This window comes from Plectropomus leopardus, chromosome 7, assembly GCF_008729295.1.
Source record: "Plectropomus leopardus isolate mb chromosome 7, YSFRI_Pleo_2.0, whole genome shotgun sequence".
Taxonomy (NCBI): domain Eukaryota; kingdom Metazoa; phylum Chordata; class Actinopteri; order Perciformes; family Serranidae; genus Plectropomus; species Plectropomus leopardus.
This window is the reverse complement of record NC_056469.1, coordinates 32,871,443-32,894,142: the sequence shown is the minus strand read 5'-3', so window position 1 is coordinate 32,894,142 and position 22,700 is coordinate 32,871,443. Positions and strand designations below refer to the sequence as shown.

Genomic DNA, 22,700 nt, shown 5'->3' with positions numbered 1-22,700 from the left:
TAAAAGTTCTGATGATCTTTTACTATTTCATAAATATTTTTGGTGAAGCTTTTTGCTAATTTTTGTCAAAAACTTTATTATTTTTAAGTAAAGGGGTTCACAAGGCATGTTAGGAAGGTAAGGTAGATTCTTTTTGTTGTTTTTTTGGCTATTGTAGAAAACTTTAATATTTAGAGGGATTTTTTGTTGTATTTTGAACTGTATTGTATTTTTTATATATATTTTGGGTTTTGATGTTTTGCCCATGACAATGTGTGTAACACGGATGGATGGATGGATGGATGGATGGACGGACAGACGGATGGATGGATGGATGGATGGATGGATGGACAGACGGATGGATGGATGGATGGATGGATGGATGGACGGACGGACGGACGGACGGACGGACGGATGGATGGATGGATGGATGGATGTGTTCTGACGTGTCTCTGTCTCCTGCAGGAGGGAGACATGTGGTCGTCGGTGAACTGCACGCTCTGCGCCTGCGTTAAAGGAAACATCGAGTGTCGGCCCAAACAGTGTGTCCCGATCACCAGCTGCCCCGCGGTGAGTGACGGCCCCATCAGCCAATAAGCAGCTTCCGTCCTGTTTGATCACGGAGTCAGAGCTGTTGTTTGACTCTGTCTCTAGGCAGGTCTCAGTTACAGATTTGCATAAAACTTAAGCACACTGAGCGTTGTTCTGCAACTTCTCCTCTGGTGATAACATCCCAGTAACCATGGCGATGGATGTTTAAAACATTAGCAGCTTTATTTCTATTGCAGCCACCGCACCAGCTGTAATTATTTCCAATCCATGGCCACGTGGCATGTTATGGGAGCGGCCATGTATGAGGGATTTCTGGGAGCTGATAGTCCACGATTTCACAGAGGAATTGTGGATTTAAAACTTTCTGATGATCCGCTTAACTTTTGAAGAGTTGTGTGATGCAATAAAACCTCTTTTAGCTCCTGCTGCATCATAAGGGAGCCAGTTCATACTGACAGGCACAAAGCCAGAGCATCATGTGACCTAGAAAAGACTAAGGAGCATTTCCATTGCAGTTTTGAGAAATATGGCTTTTTAGAATCACCTGAAATACCACCTCATGTGAGCATAAAAACTTGTAATAAGCAGTTTTTTTTAAGTGCTTCATGGAATGTTATCGCCAGCGGAGGGTCGTGTAATAATCCGAGAGAAGTTACTCAATGGAAACGCAGTCATCTCACAAATGTGTTTTATTGAAGTTTCAAAAAAATCGCTTGAAATTTGTGCAAATCTGTGATGGAGACCCACCTTCTGTCTCTGTCTCTGTCTCTGACTCTGTCTCTGTCTCTGACTCTGTCTCTGTCTCTGACTCTGTCTCTGTCTCTGCTCTCTCTCTGTCTCATCTGTCTGACACTCACACTTTATGGCCTGTGACTAACGCCATCATTCACACTTCACACGCATGACGCCTCTAAAAGGCGACGCCCCTCTGATTTACAGGCGGAGCGGCCAGAATCAGATTAAACCGTTTTGTTTTTTTTTTCTTTGAGTCGGTTTGATGCTTATTATTATCTGATAGATTTATAAAACACCTGTCCAGCAGATTTATGACAGATCGACTTTCCTGTCACCTCCCAGGACGTCTTGAAGTTTCTCCTCTATCGTTCAACGAAGCACATTACTGATCTAACACGCAGCTGAAGCGTGGCGTTCGCTGTCACACGGTCTCTGAACTTCTGACAGGAGAAAAGGTTTGCGCTGCGTTCACCTGTCGCCGAGGTCGCTCGGGGGTCGTCTGTCGGTCGGTGGGTGATGGAGTGGATTCCTCGCATACCGCCGGCCACTGGCGCTCACGCAGTCAAAGCTGTTAGTCCAAGTTCACACGCTTCCAGCGGTTACAACAAGCCCTCACCTGTTGTTTGTGGTCAGAGGCGGCGACTGCGGGCGGATGTAGGTGGTCTCAGTTCGGCCTCCAGTGAAAACACGAAGTTTCAACACGATTCAGTATTTTAAGAAAAATTCAACAACCTCGTTCTTCACTTTACCTAAGATGATAACAAATATTTTGGGGAGCAGCATTTCTGTTAAATTTGGGTTAAATTGGCACTAAATCTATGCAGGATTTAGGCTCTAGACGGTGGTGGCATGTGGTCACGAGTCACTCATCGGGATGAGGAAAAGTTTGAAAACTTTGTTCGTGAAAACCTGCGGGGATTCTGCATGTGGAGCCGGCAGCGTTCACACACAATCACCTGTTGGCCCGTTAAAGCGAACATTTAAAATAACATTACCTCTGCAGTGATGCGTGCACACAGACTCTCACACCTGTCCCGAGTTATCACCAGTGTCTCTCTCACAGAGGTCACCACAGCCCACAACGACAAACACACACACACACACACACACACACACGCTCTGCCATACCGTCATCCTGCGGTCAGCGGCAGGTCGGCAGAGTGTGTGCGTCCCTTTGGAGACAGCGTGTCTCCGAACAGCCTTTTGTCTATGTGACGTTTGAGTGACAGCAAAGAAGAGGTTCCCTATATTTAGGCCCCTGAAAACCAATCTCTGTCAGTGTGTGTGTGTGTGTGTGTATGTGTGTGTGTGTGTGTGTGTGTGTGTGTGTGTGTGTGTGTGTGTGTGTGTGAGTGTGTGTGTGTGTCCTCATTTTGTCAAAAGGCAGCCCTCTTCAAAGAGAGAGATCACCTTTTGTGCAGAGGTTAGGACTCTGGAGTTTGTATTGAGTGTACAGAGAGCGTCTGTATGTGATGACAGATGAGTGGTGTGTGTGTGTGTGTGTGTGTGTGTGTGTGTGTGTGTGAGTGTGTGAGAGAAGGGTTTCCCTGAGGCAACAAAAACTAAGTGTATGAAAGGGTCCTCTGATCTGCACTTCTGATGGAAGCTGAAACATACTACACACACACACACACACACACACACGCACACATGCAGAGTTTCCTGTTACACAGACAGAGTTCAGCGGTTGAAGTTGGCGTTTCGGTGTCTTTGTGGTCGTCCTGATTTGACTGTGAACTTGTCAAAACGGGAACTTCTCCTCCGTTTCTATCTTTCATTTCTCCCACTTTTTTTGCAGACAAAAAGAGAAGTTTGTGTCAGTTTAACTGTTTGTTGTCTGCTTGATCTTTGGTGGACATCCACCAGATTTTTTTGCCTTTAAAATGTCATTTTGCAATGTTGTGTCTTCTGCTGGAAAACCTGAAAAATTCTATTTCATTTCACGTCACATGCTCGTCAGGAAATCAAACTAAAGATTTAGTGGCATTTAGTGGTGAGGATGGTGAGGAAAGCGTGAAAAGCCAAAACTGTGATCAGATTCGCAGCGCAGCCGTGACGCTGCAACATAAACCGTTTACAGAAGTAAATAGTTTCCTCAGATCTTTTCTCCTGTGATGTTTCTCTCCACCAGTCTGCGTTCTGTCTCAGATTTTCTGTTTTTCTTTCATCACTTGTCATGTTCAGATGCTCTGCCATCTTTTCGTAATGCGTCGAGTCCCTCTGCGAGTCTCTAACGCTGTGCATCTGCCTCGTCTCTGCAGAATAAGATCCTGAACAGGACCGGCTGCTGTCCAGTCTGCACTGAAAGTGAGTAAGTCCTTCTTAACCCTCCGGCCTCCTTTTTTTACCAGAATTCTCTAAACCTTAAACCTTTGAAACCTGAACAGTTTGGGTTGATTCCTTGGGAAGAAGGAAATAAAAAAAACAAAAGAAGAAATGACCCAGAAATTAGCAAGAAACTAAGTTAAAAAAAGTACATAAAATTACACAAAAAAAGATTAAAAACAAAGAAAAAAATAAATAAGGGAGAGAGAGAGAGAGAGAGGAAAATTACATGGAAAGGTGCTTAAAAATTCAAATAATTTTGTAACATAATTGTAAATCTGTAATTTTGATATTTATGAATTTCATTTCACTCATTTTAATTATAAGGACAACATACATTCATCAACATTTCTGTAAATGTGTCAGTTTTAGCCATCTGGCTAATTTTCACCTGTAGTCCTTCTGCGAGATGTTTTGAAACCTAGAAAATGATCATTTTCAATAGAAAATATTGTTTTTCCGTCACTTTTTTCTCTATCCCCCTGATTTTATTTATTCTTCATGTGTTACTGACTGGCTTCTTTGAGTATTGTGAAAAGCGCTCTATAAATAAAATGTGTTTTTCTTATTAGATATTTTTCACTAGCTATTTTTTTTTTTTAAAAAAATCTTAATTTACTAATTTCTTGAAATTCGTGGAACATTTATTACCAAAGGTCCTTATTGCCTTTTTCCCTGTGTTTTTTAAATAAATCACACCAATTTGCTCATGTTTTAAAGGTTAAATACATCTAAAAGGCATCTAGAAAAGAAAAGTGATGATAATCCAAGTTTCAAAGGGTTAAAAAAGAAAAAGAAAAGTCTTGACTTTGAGGTCTTTAAGTCTTCAAATATTTGAAATATATTTCTGCAAGTCTCTTAAATTGAATTTGTGTTTTGGTGCATCTGTGAAATCAGATATGGATTATTTGTATGGATTTATATTTCGTGAGGTGATCAAAGTAAAATCCAGAGGAAATAAAAACACGTCTCGGCCTCTGAAGCTTCAGCGGAGCGTTTCCCACGACTGTGAGTCCGACTGTGGTTTTACCCTCGGATCATTTCACTTTGGTTTTTGGCTGCGACCTGCAGCGAACATCAGCAGAAAGCTGAAAACGCTCCAGTTCAGGAGAACAAAGACTCATAAACTCTGTCTTCATAACGTGGAGTTCAGTTCAGTTTGTATCAAACCACAGATCCGCTTCTGTGTGAGCCACATTATCGCCTCATATTTCACCGTTTATCATAAATGATCTTTTTGCTTCTGGCTGTCAGGCATGGACGGATCCTTTTTAAGCCTTTGCTTTGTGATAAGTCTCTTGCCATCCCGCCATGTCAGAGACGTTTATTTTTATGTGTCCATCTGCTGGTATTTTAAATTCAAACGGCAGACATTTTCCCATTACTTATTTCTGTTTCTTTTGGTCGTTCTTTCTCCGTCTTCATGTGTCTTTGTCTCTGTCTCTCTCAGAGCCGGGTGTTTGCACGGTGTTTGGCGATCCTCACTACAACACCTTCGACGGCAGGACCTTTAACTTCCAGGGAACCTGTCAGTACGTGCTGACTCGCGATTGTGGCGGCGCCCCCTCTGGAGGACCAGGACATAACATGAACATCAACAACCCAGAGTCCACCTTCATGGTAGGACGAGAACTTAAGTTTAGGATACCAAACGACAGTGATGCTCAACTTATAACCGACGGGCCAAATCTGAAAATCCTAGAAATGTCCTAAAATCTGAAAAATTTCCTGAATTCCTAGAAATGTCTTATAATCCTAGAAGTATTCTCAAATTCTAGAAACATCCCTAAATTCAAGGAATGTCCTGAAATCCTAGAAACGGCCAAAAAGTCCTGTATTCCCAGAAATGCCCTTTATTGCAATAAATGTCCTTAAATCTAACAGAAAACCCATGAAACAAAACAAATGCATTTTCCAAAAAGTTGGAGGAGTCTTTTTGTGTGACAGATGAGACGTTGAAGAGTTATGTTAAGAGTCGTCTCATCTGTCCTTTGGTTCTGTGTTTGTTTGACCATCACTGTGAATCCACAGATCGAAGATTTAAGAGTTTTTTTTCTCTGTGCGTTCTCCAGGTGTTGGTGAAGAACGACGCCCGGCGGACTCGCTCCTTCTCCTGGACTCAGTCTGTGGAGGTGCGGCTCGGAGGTTTGACCCTCAGCCTCCACCAGCACCTGACGGTCCGCAGGAACGGCACCCGCATCGCGCTGCCCTACCACGGCCCCGGGGTGCACATCGACCTGGACGGGTACCTGCTCAAACTCACCACCATCGCAGGTCAGCACACGACTCCCAGCCAATGCACACTTTTTCAAAACTGAAGTACGAACAACTTTCCGACATTTAGTTTCAAACATCAGTAATGTTAAATAGAAAATCTCGATGTCCACTTTTTTACTTTATTGCAGCAGTGCAGCACTTACATAAAACTTTATAAAAAAAACATTTTGTGTGTTGTATTTTCAGGTAATTTTCCTGAAACTTTTAAACTTTTCTGGGCTGTGCCTTTTTAAGTTGCTTGACCCCCACCCCCCTTTTTTTTTTTTTTGCACCTTGACTTACGATTTTTTGGCAAACCTGAAAACAGAAACCCAATGTCAATTTTGACATTTCTTGCTGAATTTTTCTGCAGTGACTAAGACGTGTCAAGACTCAAACTGCTTAAATAAGAACTTTAAAACCCACAGGTTGCACTTTTCTCCGTTTGGTTGAGGGAAACAGAAGAATTACTGTCAGTCTGAAGCTTCTCCTGTCGCCTCCTCCTGCAGGTCTGGAGATCACGTGGGACGGAGACAGTTTCGTGGAGGTGGTGGCCGCCCCCCACCTGCGAGGACGCCTCTGCGGCCTCTGTGGCAACTACAACGGCCACAAGCGCGACGACACCATGGGAGGCGACGGCGTATTCAAGTTCGACGTGGACGAGTTTGCAGAGTCGTGGCGAGTGGAGGGAAACGAGGTTTGCTCCCAGCAGCCCCCGCCCCGCCGGCCAACCTCCTTCCTGTGTCCCGGCAGCGTCAAAGTCAAATTCCGCGCCCACCGGGAGTGCCAGAAGATCAAGTCGTGGGAGTTTCAGAAGTGCCACCGTGTAGTCGACTTCGCCCCGTTCTACAGGTCAGAGGACAGAGTCTCGCTCTGACGCTGAGTGAGCGCGAGTGATAATTAATCATCTGAAAGTGTTGATTGTTTTACCTAAAATCTCCATTAATCCAGGCTGAATACCTGCCGAGCTTGTCACGTGTGACACAAGATGCATAGTTTATAAATAATTTCATAGAGTCTCTGTGTTTTTTTCTGCTGGAAGCTCGTGACTATGCTGTTCCAATGCTGCTCTGTGAAATGTCCTTTAATCAAGAAATTTCCCAAAATCCCAAAAGGTCCTTAAATCCAAGAAATGTCTTAAAATCTTAGAAATGTCTTTTATCTTAGAAACACTCTTAAATCCAAGAAACATCCTAAAATCCTAGTAGTATCCTTAAATCCTAGTAATATCCCTAAATCCTAGAAATGTCCTTAAATCCCAAAAAGGTCCTTAAATCCCAAAAAGGTCCTTAAATCCTATAAATGTCCTAAAATCCAAAAAAAGTCCTTAAATCCACAAAATGTACTTCATTCCCAGAAGCATTGTTAAATCCAAGAAATGTCCTGAAATCCTAGAAATGTCCTGAAATCTCCCAGCAGCCCCGGCCCCGCCGTCCAGCCTGAAAACACAGATGTCTGTAGCTCGACTGTTCATTACAGCGCTGATATTTTATTACATAACAAATCCAGGCGGACCAGAAATGGTCAAAAATGTTTTAGGGCTCAGAGGGTTTTGAAAATAACGACCCACCCACGTCCAACAAAGTGCTGAAAGTCTCGTGTGTTGGTGCTCTCTGCAGGTCGTGTGTGACGGACATGTGCGAGTGTCCCGTCCACAAAAACTGCTACTGTGAGTCCTTCATCGCCTACAGCCGAGCCTGCGAGAGGGAGGGAGTGCCCGTCCTCTGGAAGGCCGACACCGCCTGCATGGGTGAGTGACGCGGGGTTATGACATTTCTGGAAAGGTTATGAAATTAGAAAAACTGTTTTCCAGGTCTGTAACTGGTTTGAAATTAACCCTTTGAAATCTGAATCAGCATAAGTTTTCTTGTGCTGCATTCAAACATCTTTCGCAAGCGATTAAAATTTTTGAAACCAGAGACAACTAATATGATTTCAGTCAAAAAAAGGTAAAAAAAAAAAGAAAAAAAAAAGAGAAAATCATCAGCTTCAGTCAACTTGACACGAGTGTCCTGAAAATTTAAAGATATTAGTAAGAGGTGAAGGAAAATGAGCATATAGAAAAGAAAGAAGAAAATGACTAAAAAATGTCCAGAAAACTATGTATTATTATTATTATGATTATATTATCTATTTTATTTCACTATTATTTATTTTATTTTAATTTCTCAGCACTTTTCCCCCAGGCAATTTACTTTTTTTTAAATTAATTTTTTTCTTAATTTTTTTTGCTAATTTCCAGGTGATTGTAATTTGTACATTTGTACTGATTTCTTGTGAAACTTGGGGTCATTTCTCATTAGGTTGCTTATTGCCATATTTCCTTGTTTTTGGAAGAAACCAAGCCAGTTAGCTTAAGTTTCAAAGGGTTAACAGAATGTGTAGTAAAGGTTTTGAATTTAAGTTGTTTAAAATATGTTTATACAAATCCAAAAACATGTCTAAGGTACACAAAATCCATCCCTTGTATTACGAATTAAAAATCTAGTGCTGCACTGCGTGGTCATTGAAACGTCGTTAATATCATGTGATACACAAAGATCTTTTTTTTCTTTCTTTTTTTGTTGTTTGTTTTTGTTTTTTGTTTTGCACTGCATGGATTCACATTGTTTTGTTGCTGATTGTCTGCGAATGCTCGTCTTGTCCATAACTGCCTTGTCTGCCATTGTTCTTATATTGTGCATAACTGTATTGCCTGCTGATTTTTACTACTTTTAATACTTTTAATACTGCGTCTGTTGGCTGTTGTTTTGTTCTGTCATGTAAAATTGTCTTCTTTGTGTGCTTTTAACACGCTAACCATTTGGCTTGTTTTATTTTCATGTTTTCATTCATGCTGTTAATGTTTTGCATGCTTGTCTCTGTTTTAGTGGTTATCTTAACACCTGGTTCAGGGACAACAGCTGAAAATTAGTCTTTGGCTAACACAGGCACATTTACAGCAATGTTTATTATTATGCATTGTCCCTTTAAAAAAAAAACAAACACATAAAGATAGAAAGAAACGTGAAAGTTTAAAAGTTCACAGTGGGCTATTACTGATAGGATTTTATGACATAAAACAAAACAAAACGTCTCTTCAGCTTGTGTTTACCACAGAACTTATTTCCAACGTCCAACCAAAACCACGTTAAAAAAACACAAAACACTGACTTTGAGAAGAGGGAAAGTGCTGAAATGCCAGTTACTCCCTGAGGTGCTGTATTTTTACTGCAAACAGAGCTCATTGTCAGCCGTTCTCTAACTGGGAATGTTGGCAGCTATAGGAGAAGTAGACCTACTCAGAAGTTTTTAATTCCTGAGTAAAATGATTAACAGCACAGAAGTTTGACAGAAGTTGAAGTCCGAGTCCTGCAGTCAGGAGAGGTTGGCCTGTTATCAGCACAATGTGCTTAAATTTACCTGAAGTTTGTTTAAGATGGAACTTTTAATTTTTTATATAATGCTGGAAAGTTTAATCAATAATAATAAATCACGTTTATTTCACTCCAACACACCGTGGTCACATGAACCTGTGTCAGTGAACTATGAGGAAAAAACAAACCACCAAAAAAAAGAGCAAAAAGAGAATTATTCTTTAATCGTTATCAAAGTAAAATGTTCAGTTAATCGTGATACTGATTTTAGGTATGAGGCTCGGACCTTTGCTGGGAGGAAATTTTAGTAACTGGACCTCTTTGAGTTTTAGTTAAATAGGTCCTCCAGTTGGTGATGCTGTTCTACAGTGTATTTGTCATGTTCAATGTCTGACAGAAAATAAATATTTAAACCTAAATTAACCTGATGATATCTTCATATCTCAGGAGTCAAAGGGAACCTTTAAGCTCGACAGAAATAGTGATTTGATTTATATCGTGATATATATATCGATATCGACTGATATGAAAAAAAATTATCGTGATAAGACTTTTTTCCATATCGCCCAGCCCTACTTGAAACCCTAAAAATGTCTTAAATCCTATAAATTTTTTTAAGTACTTGGAAAAATCCTTGAAGCATCCTAAAATACTAGAAATGTCCTAAAATCAGAGAAACGACTCAAAATCCGAGAAACATTTTAAAGTTGTAGAAATGTCCTAAAATCTTAGAAAGATGTTTAGTGTTGCAGTGACTGGCCCCCTGCAGTGACTGGCCCCCTGCAGTGACTGGCCCCCTGCAGTGACTGGCCCCTGGCCTCCTGGCCTCTTGCAGAAGTGGCCCCCGAACAAAGCGAGTTCTATTTCCTGCTGTTGTATTTTTAAGCGAAAAGATAAAAATGATCCGCTGGCTGAGGTCACTCATGATGTCAGATCAACTTTTAAAATTTATCGAGCTGTAAATGACGGAAATGTTGGCAAATGTCTGTCACGGTGTTTTTATAATGTTTAACTTTTGATGAAAAGAGCAGTTCATCCAAAATTCGCTGGTCAAACTGTGATCATGACATCATCAGGCGCATCAGCGACCAGCGCCACATCGAAACATCATCACAGCTGATTTCTCACCTTCCCTCCCTTCAGCCACCCAGTGCAAACACGGCGCCGTGTACGACACCTGCGGGCCGGGCTGCACCAAAACCTGCGACAACTGGAACGAGATCGGGCCGTGCCACAAGCCCTGCGTGGCCGGCTGCCACTGCCCCGCAAACCTGGTGCTGTTCCAAGGACGCTGCATCAAACCCACCGCCTGCCCCGGACGGTGACCCTGGCGGGAGGGGGGCGGCGAGGTTAGGGACGGTCATTCATCGCTATCAGGGGCCCAAACAAGCCGAGGAGGGTTCAGGAGGACGCAAAGGGGTTCTGAAGTCGACAGATCAGATGTGACAAAGCACTCAGGGTCCGGATCTGTGTGACTGCAGAGAGACGGTGACTGAAAACTCGCCGGACCGGAGGCTGATCCTCGCCGCCACGACCTCCGTGTGCCTTGTGTAATACTGCGTACTGTCACGTTACCAGTCACCGCCGCCAATTTCAGTCATTTTGGGGAAGAACTGAACTCCCAGGAGAAAACTCAGGGCCCCAAAGAGGAGATTTTAGTCTCCACCTTCTGAGGAACGTTTGACCGCGCTGCCATGGACCCTCAGGACTCCCTCTGGAGCCAACATGGCGCCCAAATTTCTCCCACAAACACTATAAAGTGGGAAACTCAAACTGATCTCTGCTCCATCATTTCATACTGTAAGCTAGCCAGATTTATATGAAAGACAGACAGCTTTTATATTATTATTGTTCTAATTAATATTAATATTATTATTATTTGTTGTTGATGTTGTTAATTTATATATCGGTCAGGTGACACGTCGTAGCAAGAGCCAGAATCATGAATATAATTGCGTTCTAAATGATTTAAAGGGAAACAAAAGCTATTTATGTATTTGTTGTGTACTTTTGTGTTGCTGTTTGAAGAGAAATGTGACTCCGTTTGTTGTTGTTGTTGCACCATCGCAGGGAAAACGTACTGTATTGTGTTTGTGCTCCGTGTACACGTTGATGTGGTTCCTATCAAACTGAAGGTGTTCCTCTAAGCATATGTTTCACTTGACGATTATTATTTAAGACCAGCAATATAATCTTTTATCGAAGTTCATCTCTGACTGCTGTCTTTACTTTCTTCAGTGCTTAAGGGGTTAAAGACTTTCAAAGACAGGGTCCGACCCCAAAGGTTGCCAGTTTGAATCCCTTAAAGGAGCTGGAGAGATCTGGAGCGGGAAAACTGAAATCTGGCGTTGTTGTACCTTTGAAACGTGGATCGTCATCACTTTTCTTTTGCTGCATTTTGACGCCTTTTACAAGCATTTAAAACTGAAAAAAAGGGAATATTTTCTTTTGGAAACATCAGAAAAAGGCAATAAGACACTCGGAAGGAATGTCCAACAAATTGTTATAAAGAGAGCAGATTTTTTTTTTTAAGTAAGGGAAAAATATTAAGATTTTTTTTTTCTAATTACTATAATTCCATATTTTAAATTATTTTTCTGAATAATTTTTATTGTAATTTTTAAGCTGTTTTTTTAGGCCATTCTTTGGTTTTGTTTTGAGTTTTTTCTTAATTTTTGGTTGTTTTTAAACTTTCCCATTTGTTTGTTTTTTGTGCGCTAATTTTCAGATAATTTTCTTAATTGTCCTCATTGCTCTGTTTCCATGTTTTTCTAAGAATTCATGCCAATATTCTGGGGTTTCCTAAAAAAAAGGATCAACAAAATTTTAAAAATTCAGTTTCATTTTTCCTACTTTTCTCTAAGCTTTGCTTCTTTCTTGTGAAATGATCTTTTCCCTTTTAGGCGTTTTTCAAAGGATTAAACAATCTGAGAAGTGAAAAAAATCACTTTTCAGCTGACCTGCTCGCTTGCAGACATGCAGCCTCTGATGACGGATTTCAAGGATCAGTCGAAGAAGAAAAGTTGAAAATGTTGTACAGTCTCCAGGATTTTTTCAGGATTTTTTGGGTGGGATTGTTGCATCTTAAAATGCCTGATTTCATGGCAGCTTTTCTCAAGAAATTGCAATGCATTTGTGATGCTTTTTGTGTTTTTGTTTTGTTTTGTGTGTAATTTTTTTTGCAATGAAATTTGGGAGTAACTGATAATTCACAAAATACTGAAAGCAGCTTGTTCCAGTGAGAATAAAGCTGTTCTGGATTTGTGATTTTTACAGTTATGTTCCCACAAACCTGCATATTTAATTTAACTCGCTTTGATTCTTTCAGCACCTGCAGCAGATCTGATGCAGCAGATCTGAGGCCGCAGATCTGAGGCCGCAGCCTCTGGGATTTATCTTGTTTGTCGTTGATGCATTTCAGCCGTTCTCTCAGTGCGTTTTGCAGAAAAATGTTGCGACAAAGGTCGCACACAATGCAAAACCGTACTCTAATCTGGTCGTTCCCAAACGATGGGCCGTGAGTCCACTCTGAATGGAAACAATGTCAAGTTCGGGAAAATCTGGCTGTTTTTTTTTTGTTGTTTTTTTTAAACCCTCACCAAGGCTACAAATATTTTTCCTTAGCCCTCCCTGAGTAACTCGGGGAAAATGCATGAAGTGTTTTTCCCACTGATTTTGCAAATTTAGAAATCACATGATAATATTTGTTTTTAACATTTCTGGTGATTTTTATTTCAGCGGGCCTGCCGTTTAGAAGGCATGTTATCTTTACAGATTGCCCAAAATATTTAGAGCAAAAAAAAAATGCAGAAAAATTTAGAGGAAAAGAAATATTGCAAAGTTTTTAAAAACTACCCAAAATTTTAAAGGAAAAAAAAAAGTGATATGCTCATGTGGGACTGTTGGAAATTTGAAAATGGTATTTGTTTTTAAAGATTCTGGTACATTTTTATTTCAGCGGACCTGCAGTTTGGAGGGCTTTAAAAATTGCCAAAAATTTTTAGAGAACAAAAAAATATTGCCAAAAAATTTTAAGAAAAAAAAATCATCACTATTTTTTTTAAATTACCAAAAATTTTAAAGAAAGATAAAATACAAAAAAAAAGACAATTCTCACAATGAAGAATGAAAACATCTATTTTAAATACATTTGCACACTTTTAATACACTTCAAATTTGTACAAACATATTTCGCATAAACGTATGACTAAAACAAAAAGATGAGAACTAAAAATGCAACAAAGTCCGCTCGACGGCTGAAGTTTGTTACACATGAATACCAGAGAGGAAAATTTGACCTTTTTGTCTCGCTGATGGTTCAGTCCTCACGAAGAAGGAAGGAAACACAGTGACGCGACACTTTATGTGCAGACACAAGATTGTGAAAACTGTCGTGGTTTTGTTGAAGTACTTTTTGGTCGATCAATAACAGTTTACTCACAATCACCTGTTTTCTGTGAGCTCACAAATCAAAGATGAAACATGATATAAAACACCAGCAGGAACATTATTTTAACATCATGACAACGTTCCCGGTTTCATTCCAAAATGCTGCAAAACAATTTAGGTTTGTAAAACATTTAACCTTCATTTGTAAATATTAGTATAAAACACTTTAATTCAAGTGTTTAATTTTAATTTATTTTCTTTATTTATTTATTTTTACCAGAAAACATTTATAGAAGCAGACGTTTGATAAATGACGCAGGTTATTAGACAGTTTTGGATTTAAGCTGCCAGTATCGTGTTTTGGTAAACCAGCTTTTTTTGAGCACGATGCTGCGTTCAGTCTCGAAAAATAGTAGCAAAATGTTTATTTATGTTAAAACGGTGGTGCTTTGAACACTCCCTTGTACACTGTGTCACAGTGTGTTACAAGTGTGTATTTAATTAGGAGGAAACATCCCTGTAATTTCCAGGGCATTTATTAGTTTTGTTTTCTTCTTCTTTTCTTTTTTTGCTTTGTTTTTTAATTTATTTTAAGGTCATTTTCTCGTGTATTTGGTTGTTTTTTTGTAAAAGGTCTTGCAAATGTTTAATGATCATTACTTCTTCCTTTGCTCATCACCATGTTATCATGTTTTTGACAGAAATCAGGCCAAATTGCTCAGATTTCAAAGGGTTAAACTTATTTTGCATGTAGTAAGAGTGCAGGCATTATTTTTATTTATTTTTATTTTTATTGCCTTGCTCCTGCATGATGTGCATAAAACTATTTTTCGTCAACATTTTTTTAATTTTGTAGATTCTTTAAATGTTTACCAATTGCTGAAATTAATCACGATTCAGTTTTTTCACCTTTGAATTTGTCAAGTGACAAAAATATGAAGGTGTTGGTGAAATGTTTTGGCATTTTGTAATGAAACTCTGTGTGCTGCTGTTTTGCATTAATAATGATATTCTGTACAACCAGCAAAAAACTGCATTCACTGACAGCAGCTCAGAGGAACAATCACTGACTTTGTATAAACGCCATAAACAGTCTCAGATAAAAAACAAAATGTACACACAGACGTGACACACACAGACGTGACACACACAGACGTGACACACACAGACTGTAACACTGCGAACGCTCCCGCTCCATGAGTTCAACTCTTTGGCATTTTCTAAAAATGACACATTCCCCTTTATTTCCAAACCGAGATGCTGTAAGGTGTAAAATGGTCCTTTCATTGGAGTTTTGTATGAAACTATGGGATGTATTTATATCGACAGCAACAAGCAGCGAAGATAGGCCGAATGTCCCGAAAAGTAAGACAGTATTAAACGCTGAAATCGCTAATATTGTAGTAAACCCTCTGAAACCTGGGAAAACTGTCTTAATTTCCTTCAGAAACGTGAAGAAGGCAATGAGAAACTTCATGTGTCCCAAAAAAAAAAAATGTCTACAAAAAAACTTCTGAAAATGATAATAATTCTATAAAATAATGTCAAAGATATAATTCTATAGCTGTAAATGTAGTTCTTTGGACATTTTTCCTGCCTTTTTAAAAATTGATTTTCTAAATCTACTAAAAGCAGAATCGATCCAGGTTTCAGAGGGTTCGTTTGTGGTGTGTGTTATCCTACAGTTTGGAGCTCTATTTTGTCCTAAAATCACATTTGGATTCAGAATTAATCATAACTGGCCAAAAAATGTAGCTTGAACTGACTGTTGGTGTATTTTTATCACTCGTGGGAAAAATAACTACAACTTTGCAGATCGAGCAATAATTAGTGCATTAGATATGATTTCTTACCTTTTTATATTGATTTATTTTTGCAAGGCCAGCACTAAAAAGCACGCATGATTAATTTACACCAATAATTAATGTGCCGACATTTTTCTTGTTCAATCTCAAACTTTGGGACAGCGAGCCCGGGATTGTGGAGATTTTTTTAGGAAAACAGTAAGCATTTTGTAATTTCTCACACTGCAGTCTTCTGAATAATACATCCATGTGTCGGCTGTTACATTTTAGGGCTTCTTCCGTGTTTTGGGGTATTTTCTGCCCCCTAGTGGTTAAAATAGAACACCACATGATGTTCAAATATCTCTAACTTTGCTGCAAACTTTTAAGAAATCATGTGACATGACCCGATGTCAGAGATGTAAATCACAGAAATCACTACAGAAGCGACCTGAGAGTTAACCCTTTGAAACCATGAGCTATTTGACCCTTTTTAACCCTGCACAAACTGGTTTGGTTTCTGTCTAAAACATGCGATGACCAACTTGGCAGGAAACGTCCCACAAATTGCAAGACATTAGAAAAGTACCTACGAATTAATTTTTAAAAAAAGAAGAGGGGAGTTATGTTAGAAAATTATCCAAAAACTAGGAAAAATATGTCCAGAAAACTGTATTGAAAATGATAATAATTTTATATTTGAAATTATGTTACAGCATGTTTTGTGAAAATATGTTACAGTGCTTTTTTCGAACAATTTTTGTTTGTTTTAACTTTTTTCTTTGCTTATTTTTATGTAATTTTCTTAATTTCTTGCTCATTTTTGGGCCATGTCTTGTTAAGTTTCTTGTTGCTTTCTGCCTTTTTTTGTTTTTTTGAAAGAAATCAGACCACTCTGCTCAGGTTTCAAGGGGTTAATTCAGGTTTCTGTAATGATATAAAATTCTACATTTGACTTTTTGTCAACAAATCCCATTAAAACACATTTGTTTAAAAAATAATGAGCAAAAGTTTAAAAATTTGAGTATGACGGTGCAGAGAACAATGGATGGTTTTGTGCTCCACACTCACTTGATCTCACTCGATAAGCAGAAAACTAAACTGTTGTTTTTTTCTTTAATTTGTTGCTGATTTTCTGCTATTTTTGTATTTACAGCAAACCGGTAAAAACACAACGTCGATGCGGAGAAGCTTCCCGCAGCCTTCTCTGACCAACGAGCAGCCGAGGTGAGAGTATGAGGGGCGATATTTAAAGACAATCTCTTCCGTGTCCGTAAAAACGAAACCCAACAAAAACACACGACACAAGTAGATAAAACTAGCTGCTCTCAGTACAGAAAATAGGATTTTGCACTCTAATATATTTTCTTTCAAACTTCTCAAGTAAAAGTTTCTGTCGCTAAAGTCTCACTATACAAAACAAAATATACATCTAATAAAAATACACTCTTAAAAGCTTCCAGGCCGGCCAGCTCCGAGGAAAATCAAATCAAAAATACAGTCAAACCGAGATATAACGCCGGGGTCAGAGGTCACAGCGAAGAACAGGTGAACCAGGCGGGAAGGAGGAGGAGGAGTGGAGGGGAGAGAGGGAGAGGGAAGAAGAGAGAGAAGAGAGAGGAAGAGAGGGAGACAGAGAGAGGGAGGCAGAGAGGGGGAGGCAGAGAGGGGGAGACAGAGAGAGGGAGACAGAGAGAGGCAGGCAGAGAGGGGGAGGCAGAGAGGGGGAGGGAGGGGGGACTGACCAGCAGAGAGTTCAGTCGTTCGTCGCTGTCGCTGCCCGACTCGCTCAGCTGGAGGTCGTTTCCTGTCAACACGAACATGTGAGAACATCGTTTATTTACGAGTTTTTGCGATAATGACACAAATACTGACTCAGAGAAGACAAGACAAGACTTTAAAACAACAAAACACACACACACACACACACACAGACACACACAGGTGATGTCTCAGTGTGAATCTGCAGCTTGAAGTTTAAAGGTGTGTTTACATTTTGGATTTTTTTTTTTTTTTTTTTAAAAATAAAATTCCTAGAAAATATTCAGAAAGGAAAATTAAAAAAAAACAAAAATAAACAAGAAATGGACCCCCAAAAAGTGCTGAATATTAAGTAAACAAAGGTATACTTTTTTTCTGGACCATAATTATAATAATTATAAAAATAGATTTCTAGAGATTTTTCCAAATTATTTTATACATTTTGCCTTTTTTTAAAAAACTGATTTTCAAGTTATTTTCTTGTCACATTTTATGAATTATTTTTGCAGTTTGTGGGGACAGCTGCTCGCTGCCTTTTCCCCATGCTTTCAAAATAAAGCAAATTAATTTGCTCATCTGAATGCAGCAAAAGAAAAGTGATGACGATCCAGGTTTTGAGGGTTTAACTCATTCATGTCCTCTCTGTTCCAGCTGACGCAGCAGGATCAGCAGAAACCTGCTCAGAGCGGAAATATCTCACTCCGTCACCTCCCCGTCCTGTGTAGAAGGTACGATCGTGGTTTTGGGGGACAGAGTTTTATTCATTATTTTAAGTTGCCACGGGACAAAGTAACACCTGGAATAAATGTCTGTGTGAAAGGACAGAAGGGGACGATGGGCAGGACGGATGTGACGTTTTGACGGTGTGTTCTGTGTTTGGAGATTTAACTCTTTGAAACTTGAACGAATTGGTTCGATGTCTAAAATCACACAATTCAGCCACATGATGCTGTAAAGATGAAAAAAGAGGCGTAAAGACGGAACTTTGCGGCGTCGTCTGTGTGTGAAAAGGGTTAAAGATACTCACGGAGTGTGTTCATGAGCTGGTTGTTGCCCTGCTGCCGGTCGGCTCCTCCGTTGACCATCGGGTGGCGTTTGGGGAGGTCTGGCTGAGCGGTCGGGGGGTGTCGTGCTCGCCGTCGCTGCTGCTGCTGTCGTCACCGCTCCCCGAGGCGCTGGCCGAGTCGGAGGAGCTGCTGCTGCCGCTGCTGCTCATCTGCTCGATCACCTCCACCTCCGCTCGCAGCTCTGCCAACAGCAGGCGTCACGTCAAAGAGGAGAACGACAGTCTTTCAAAGTGGTGTTTTTGTCACCGACAGGCTCCGATTTTTAAAAATAAGAAAGAAAATGTTCTAAAAAAAAGCACTGTAGCATAATTTAATACAAAATGTAATTTTAAATTACTATAATTATAAATACAGTTTTCTGGACATTGTATTATTGTATTATTTTCTAATAATCCTCCCCTTTTTTTAAAATTAATTTTCAGGTAATTTTCATTTAACCCTTTAAAACTGAACAAATTGGTTTGATTTTTTCTAAAACACGGTGGAGAAGGCAGTGAGCTACTTAACAACACTTGGCCCAAACGATATCAAGAACTTAGTAAAACCTTACGAGAAATTAACGTGAAAATAAGCAAAAAAATAAAAAATTAACATAAAAAACTACAACACACAAGAAAAACGAGCGATTTTAATTATAAATGTAGAAATAGAATGACTGTAAAGTTATTTTTAAGCCATTTTTGCTAATTTCTGATAATTTTCTTATAACCCCCTTACCCTCTATTTTCAAACTAATTTTCAGGTAATTTTCTTCATCACCTTTTACTAATTTCATGCAATTTGTGAGAGATTTCTTGCCAAAATTGGTCTTTGCCTGATTTCTTGTTTTTGAAAGAAATCAAACTAATCTCATCAGGTTTCAAAGGGTTAAGTAGCTTTTGAGAGGCGTCTGAACCCAGAAAAACTGATGTCAGTCCACATTTAAAGGGTTAAATAAACAGTAATTTTAGCATGTATAGAGCCAAAATATTTTCAACATTTTTAAAAAAAACAACACAGAAATTTCTTGGAAAAATACTAAAACAATTACAATGATTTAGTTAAATAATTATTAATATGTAATCATGATCATTATGATATATTTTAAAAATATATAAAAATGTACTTATAAGTATGATAAATATAAATATATTTTTACATTTTGACCCAGCTTTTTTACAGTAATTTTTCTAAATCTACTAAATCTGAGGAACCCTTCTTACAAAGTTGCTCTTTGCCTTTTTTTCCCCGAATTTCTGTATGAAATCGCACCATTGGCTCAGAGTTCAGAGCTTTAAATATAAAGCTGAAAGGCATCTGAAAGCAGCACAAGAAAAGTGACGTCACTCCAGATTTCAGAGGGTTAATGTAATAAAGTATATGTACGTATGTATATATACATATATAGATATATATAGATATATATACAGGTATATAGTATAGTGTTTCAGGTGTGATGATTACGTTGAGTGACGGTCGTAGCAGGACGTCTTTACCTCTCTTGATGTCGTCGAGCTGAGGCTCCGGGGAGGGATTATCTTTAGAGGGGGACGGGGAAGGTCTTGACCCCGGCCCCCGGCTTGGTGGGGGCCCGGAACTGAGAGCTGGGCTGACTGGAGCGAACCGACTGCTGCTCGATGCGCGCCTGGATCTTACTGCTGCCCTCCGCCCTGAAAGAAAGACCACGTCGTTTAATGTTTGTCCCTCTGATCCTCTGCAGGAGCTTTACGAGCGTAACTGCAGGAATATCGTCGAATTTAAACGACTATCTGTGCGCCGAACTGCAGACAACTGTTTTTGGTGTAGTAACAATCAACTTCCAAAAGATGGAGCCAAAGAGGATCTGAATCCTCGTTTCGCCGCTGTGCACAGCCAATAAAATGTAAAACTCTAAGTAATAAAAGGTTGTTGATGGAATTTTTCGGGCATAACTAAAATCTTTATGTTTTTCTGTGTTTCATATCAAAAAAATAATAATGTGCATGTTAGAATGAGACAAAAGACACTTTTATGTTTAGTTATGCAACCTTACTCAGACAGGTTTTAGTGACAAATTTGATCTAAAATTACCGTAAATGAATGAAGAGAAGCTCAGAGATCTCTCTTTCTACTCTTTCCTCTAACGCATCATCACGATCACACCTCACACGTTCTTTGACCTTTGACCCCTCACCTGGTTTTCTTGACCTGGATGCTGCTGCTCAGCTTCTCCAGCACGAACTCGCCGGTGTCGTGGTTGATGATGAGCACGCAGTCCTTCTGGTACGGCCGCTTGTTTCCTTTGAACACTGTCATGGGCGGCGTGGAGCCCTGGAAGAACAGCAACGTGAACACGAGCGTGCGCACACACAGACTTTATGCTACAAACTCAAAACCTTTTAAAATTTTCTGACACCATACAGCATCTTACAGCTCTCTTGTTACAATTAAAAGGTTGGTGAAATAGTTTCTGGTGAATTAGTAACCAGGAGAAGAGATTAAAGATTTTCTGCTCCGTTTTCAGGCGTCTTCGATGCGGCCGGATAACGATCGGAGAACAGCAGACGGTCTTACTGGAATGTGAGGTAACGTGATGGTAACTTCGTCTCCTTTCCCAACTTGTAGCTCTCCCTCGCAGCTCGTGTCGATAGATGCTGGTTTGAAGTCATCTGAAAAAAAAAGGGACATCAAGTTAGGTGTAAATCATGACAAAAATCAGCTCAGGTGCTGCTTAAACAAACAATGCAAACGAACAAAGACTTGCTGCGCTTTTTTGCAACGTAGAGCAATGACTGTTGTATTTTTTAAAGTTAAAAAGTCTGATAATAATGTATCAGCATTTTCTTGTTTTTTAACAAACAAAGCATTTTTATGAGAATTGTGACCATGACATGAAGTGATGGGGACATTTTACTAGTGATCTTAAGGGCCGATCATCAATGAAGCCGATCTGCTCACCTTTCACAGGTTAATGAGTTTTACAACTTTGATTCTTTCTTGTGGGTTAAAATAGTGAGAAACACATGCTTTTTTTCGTTTCATGAGAACTTTCTCACCAAATTTCATTCAGAAAATTGCTTTTTTAAATAGGGGGCAAAAATGGTTAAAGACAAAAAAAAGCTCAATTTTTTAAAGATATAAATCACAAAAAAAAAATTAATTAATTAAAAATAAATTAATAAAAGAAAGAACAATTGCAAAAAAATCACAAATTAATAAATAAACCTACAAAATTTAGCCTTTGAAAGTTGATTAAAACAATTATAAATGCCTAAATGTTTTTGTTTAAAAATTGCTAAAAAGAAATTAATAAAAATGCCAATTAAAAATTAAAAAAAAAGACAAATGCCTTCTTTTTATGTTTATGGAAAGAAATTAAGCCAATCTGCTCACATTTCAAAACTCAAAAATTTTAACAAACACCTGTTTTGGTTGTTTTTGTTGTTTATGAGAACTTTCTAACCAAACTTCATTCAGAAAAATGCCATTTTTAAGACCCGCTGTTCTTCTCCAGACAATTACAAGCAGACAGAACAGAAAATGAGATGTTTTAAAAACTACAGTGTTTCTAGATAATTTCCGCACAAAGATAATCCATCACTTTCGCCAATTTTCCAGTTGATATTTATTTCTGTGACAAAAGCTGCATCTCTAAACGTGCTCTTCCCCAACAGGATTACGAATAAGACCAAATATCACCACAACATATATTAATAATTAAAGTCGTACGTCCACTCATCAGTAATGTAGAGCTGTCAAAAATCAACACGTGATCATATTTTGGTGGATGATGTAATGTTTGAGCTGTGGGTGTGACGAGATGTTTCTATGCAAATGACTTGATTTACTTCTGCACATAATTGGCTCGGTTATGTAAGAGGCCTCCTCCCCGTCCATGTGAGCGGGCTAATCCCAAAACAACTGTTGATTTCACCAAAAGAAAAGTTTTATTATTGTCACTAACACATAAAAAAAGGGCGCTGTTTACTTTCTCACTCACATCTGATGGTGTGAAAGGAAGATTTTGGCCTCTTCTCGAAGCTTTCTCCGAGCTTCAGCACATGCTCCTCTTTGTCCAGCAGCGGATTGGTGCTCCCGTTCATTTCTCCGTCTCCTCGGTAAAATTCACATCGATGTAGAAAAGAAAGACCCAAAATTACCGAACCGAGTCCCGAAACTTCGGGAGATCCGCACAACAACTGGGAGACAAAGTTAGCCTGCGGGAGCTAACTGTTAGCAAAACATCCCTGACGTCATAGACCACGCCTCTTCCGGTTTGGTCCGATGAAAACAAATTTAATTTACTTGTTTTTATTTTTTTATTTTTTTTTATAAATACATGAAAGCCGTCAATTTACTGACACACCAAATTAGATAATCATGTTTAGTAATAATCAGGTTTTATTCGATTGACTCTGCAACGACGCTGAAGTTCGCTTCTGATTGGACAGTAAATGAACTGACAGATTGTTTTGATTTCTTAAATAAAATTAAATAAAATGGGCATTGGGAACAAGCAATTTAACAAGACATGGCCC

At 39.1% G+C, this 22,700-nt stretch overlaps 2 protein-coding genes across 3 annotated transcripts in view; one reads left to right on the top strand and one right to left on the bottom strand.

Annotated features, from left to right (window-relative positions):
- Nucleotides 1-11,412, top strand: part of bmper (BMP binding endothelial regulator) — a 37,011-nt gene extending 25,599 nt beyond the window's left edge. For both annotated transcript variants that reach the window (XM_042490158.1, XM_042490159.1), the window contains exons 10-16: nucleotides 445-549; nucleotides 3,528-3,573; nucleotides 5,042-5,211; nucleotides 5,664-5,865; nucleotides 6,357-6,699; nucleotides 7,467-7,597; nucleotides 10,347-11,412. In XM_042490158.1, coding sequence (XP_042346092.1) covers nucleotides 445-549; nucleotides 3,528-3,573; nucleotides 5,042-5,211; nucleotides 5,664-5,865; nucleotides 6,357-6,699; nucleotides 7,467-7,597; nucleotides 10,347-10,528 — 1,179 coding nt within the window. In that variant the 3' untranslated portion in view covers nucleotides 10,529-11,412. The remainder of the gene's footprint in view (nucleotides 1-444; nucleotides 550-3,527; nucleotides 3,574-5,041; nucleotides 5,212-5,663; nucleotides 5,866-6,356; nucleotides 6,700-7,466; nucleotides 7,598-10,346) is intronic.
- Nucleotides 11,413-15,663: 4,251 nt separating this feature from the next.
- On the bottom strand, nucleotides 15,664-22,393 carry eaf1 (ELL associated factor 1). Its single transcript, XM_042489983.1, is given in 9 exon segments — nucleotides 15,664-15,701; nucleotides 17,064-17,183; nucleotides 18,165-18,263; nucleotides 18,266-18,385; nucleotides 19,680-19,740; nucleotides 19,742-19,853; nucleotides 20,357-20,493; nucleotides 20,737-20,831; nucleotides 22,163-22,393. Coding segments are annotated over 9 exon segments (885 nt in total). The 5' UTR covers nucleotides 22,266-22,393.
- Nucleotides 22,394-22,700: the final 307 nt, after the last annotated feature.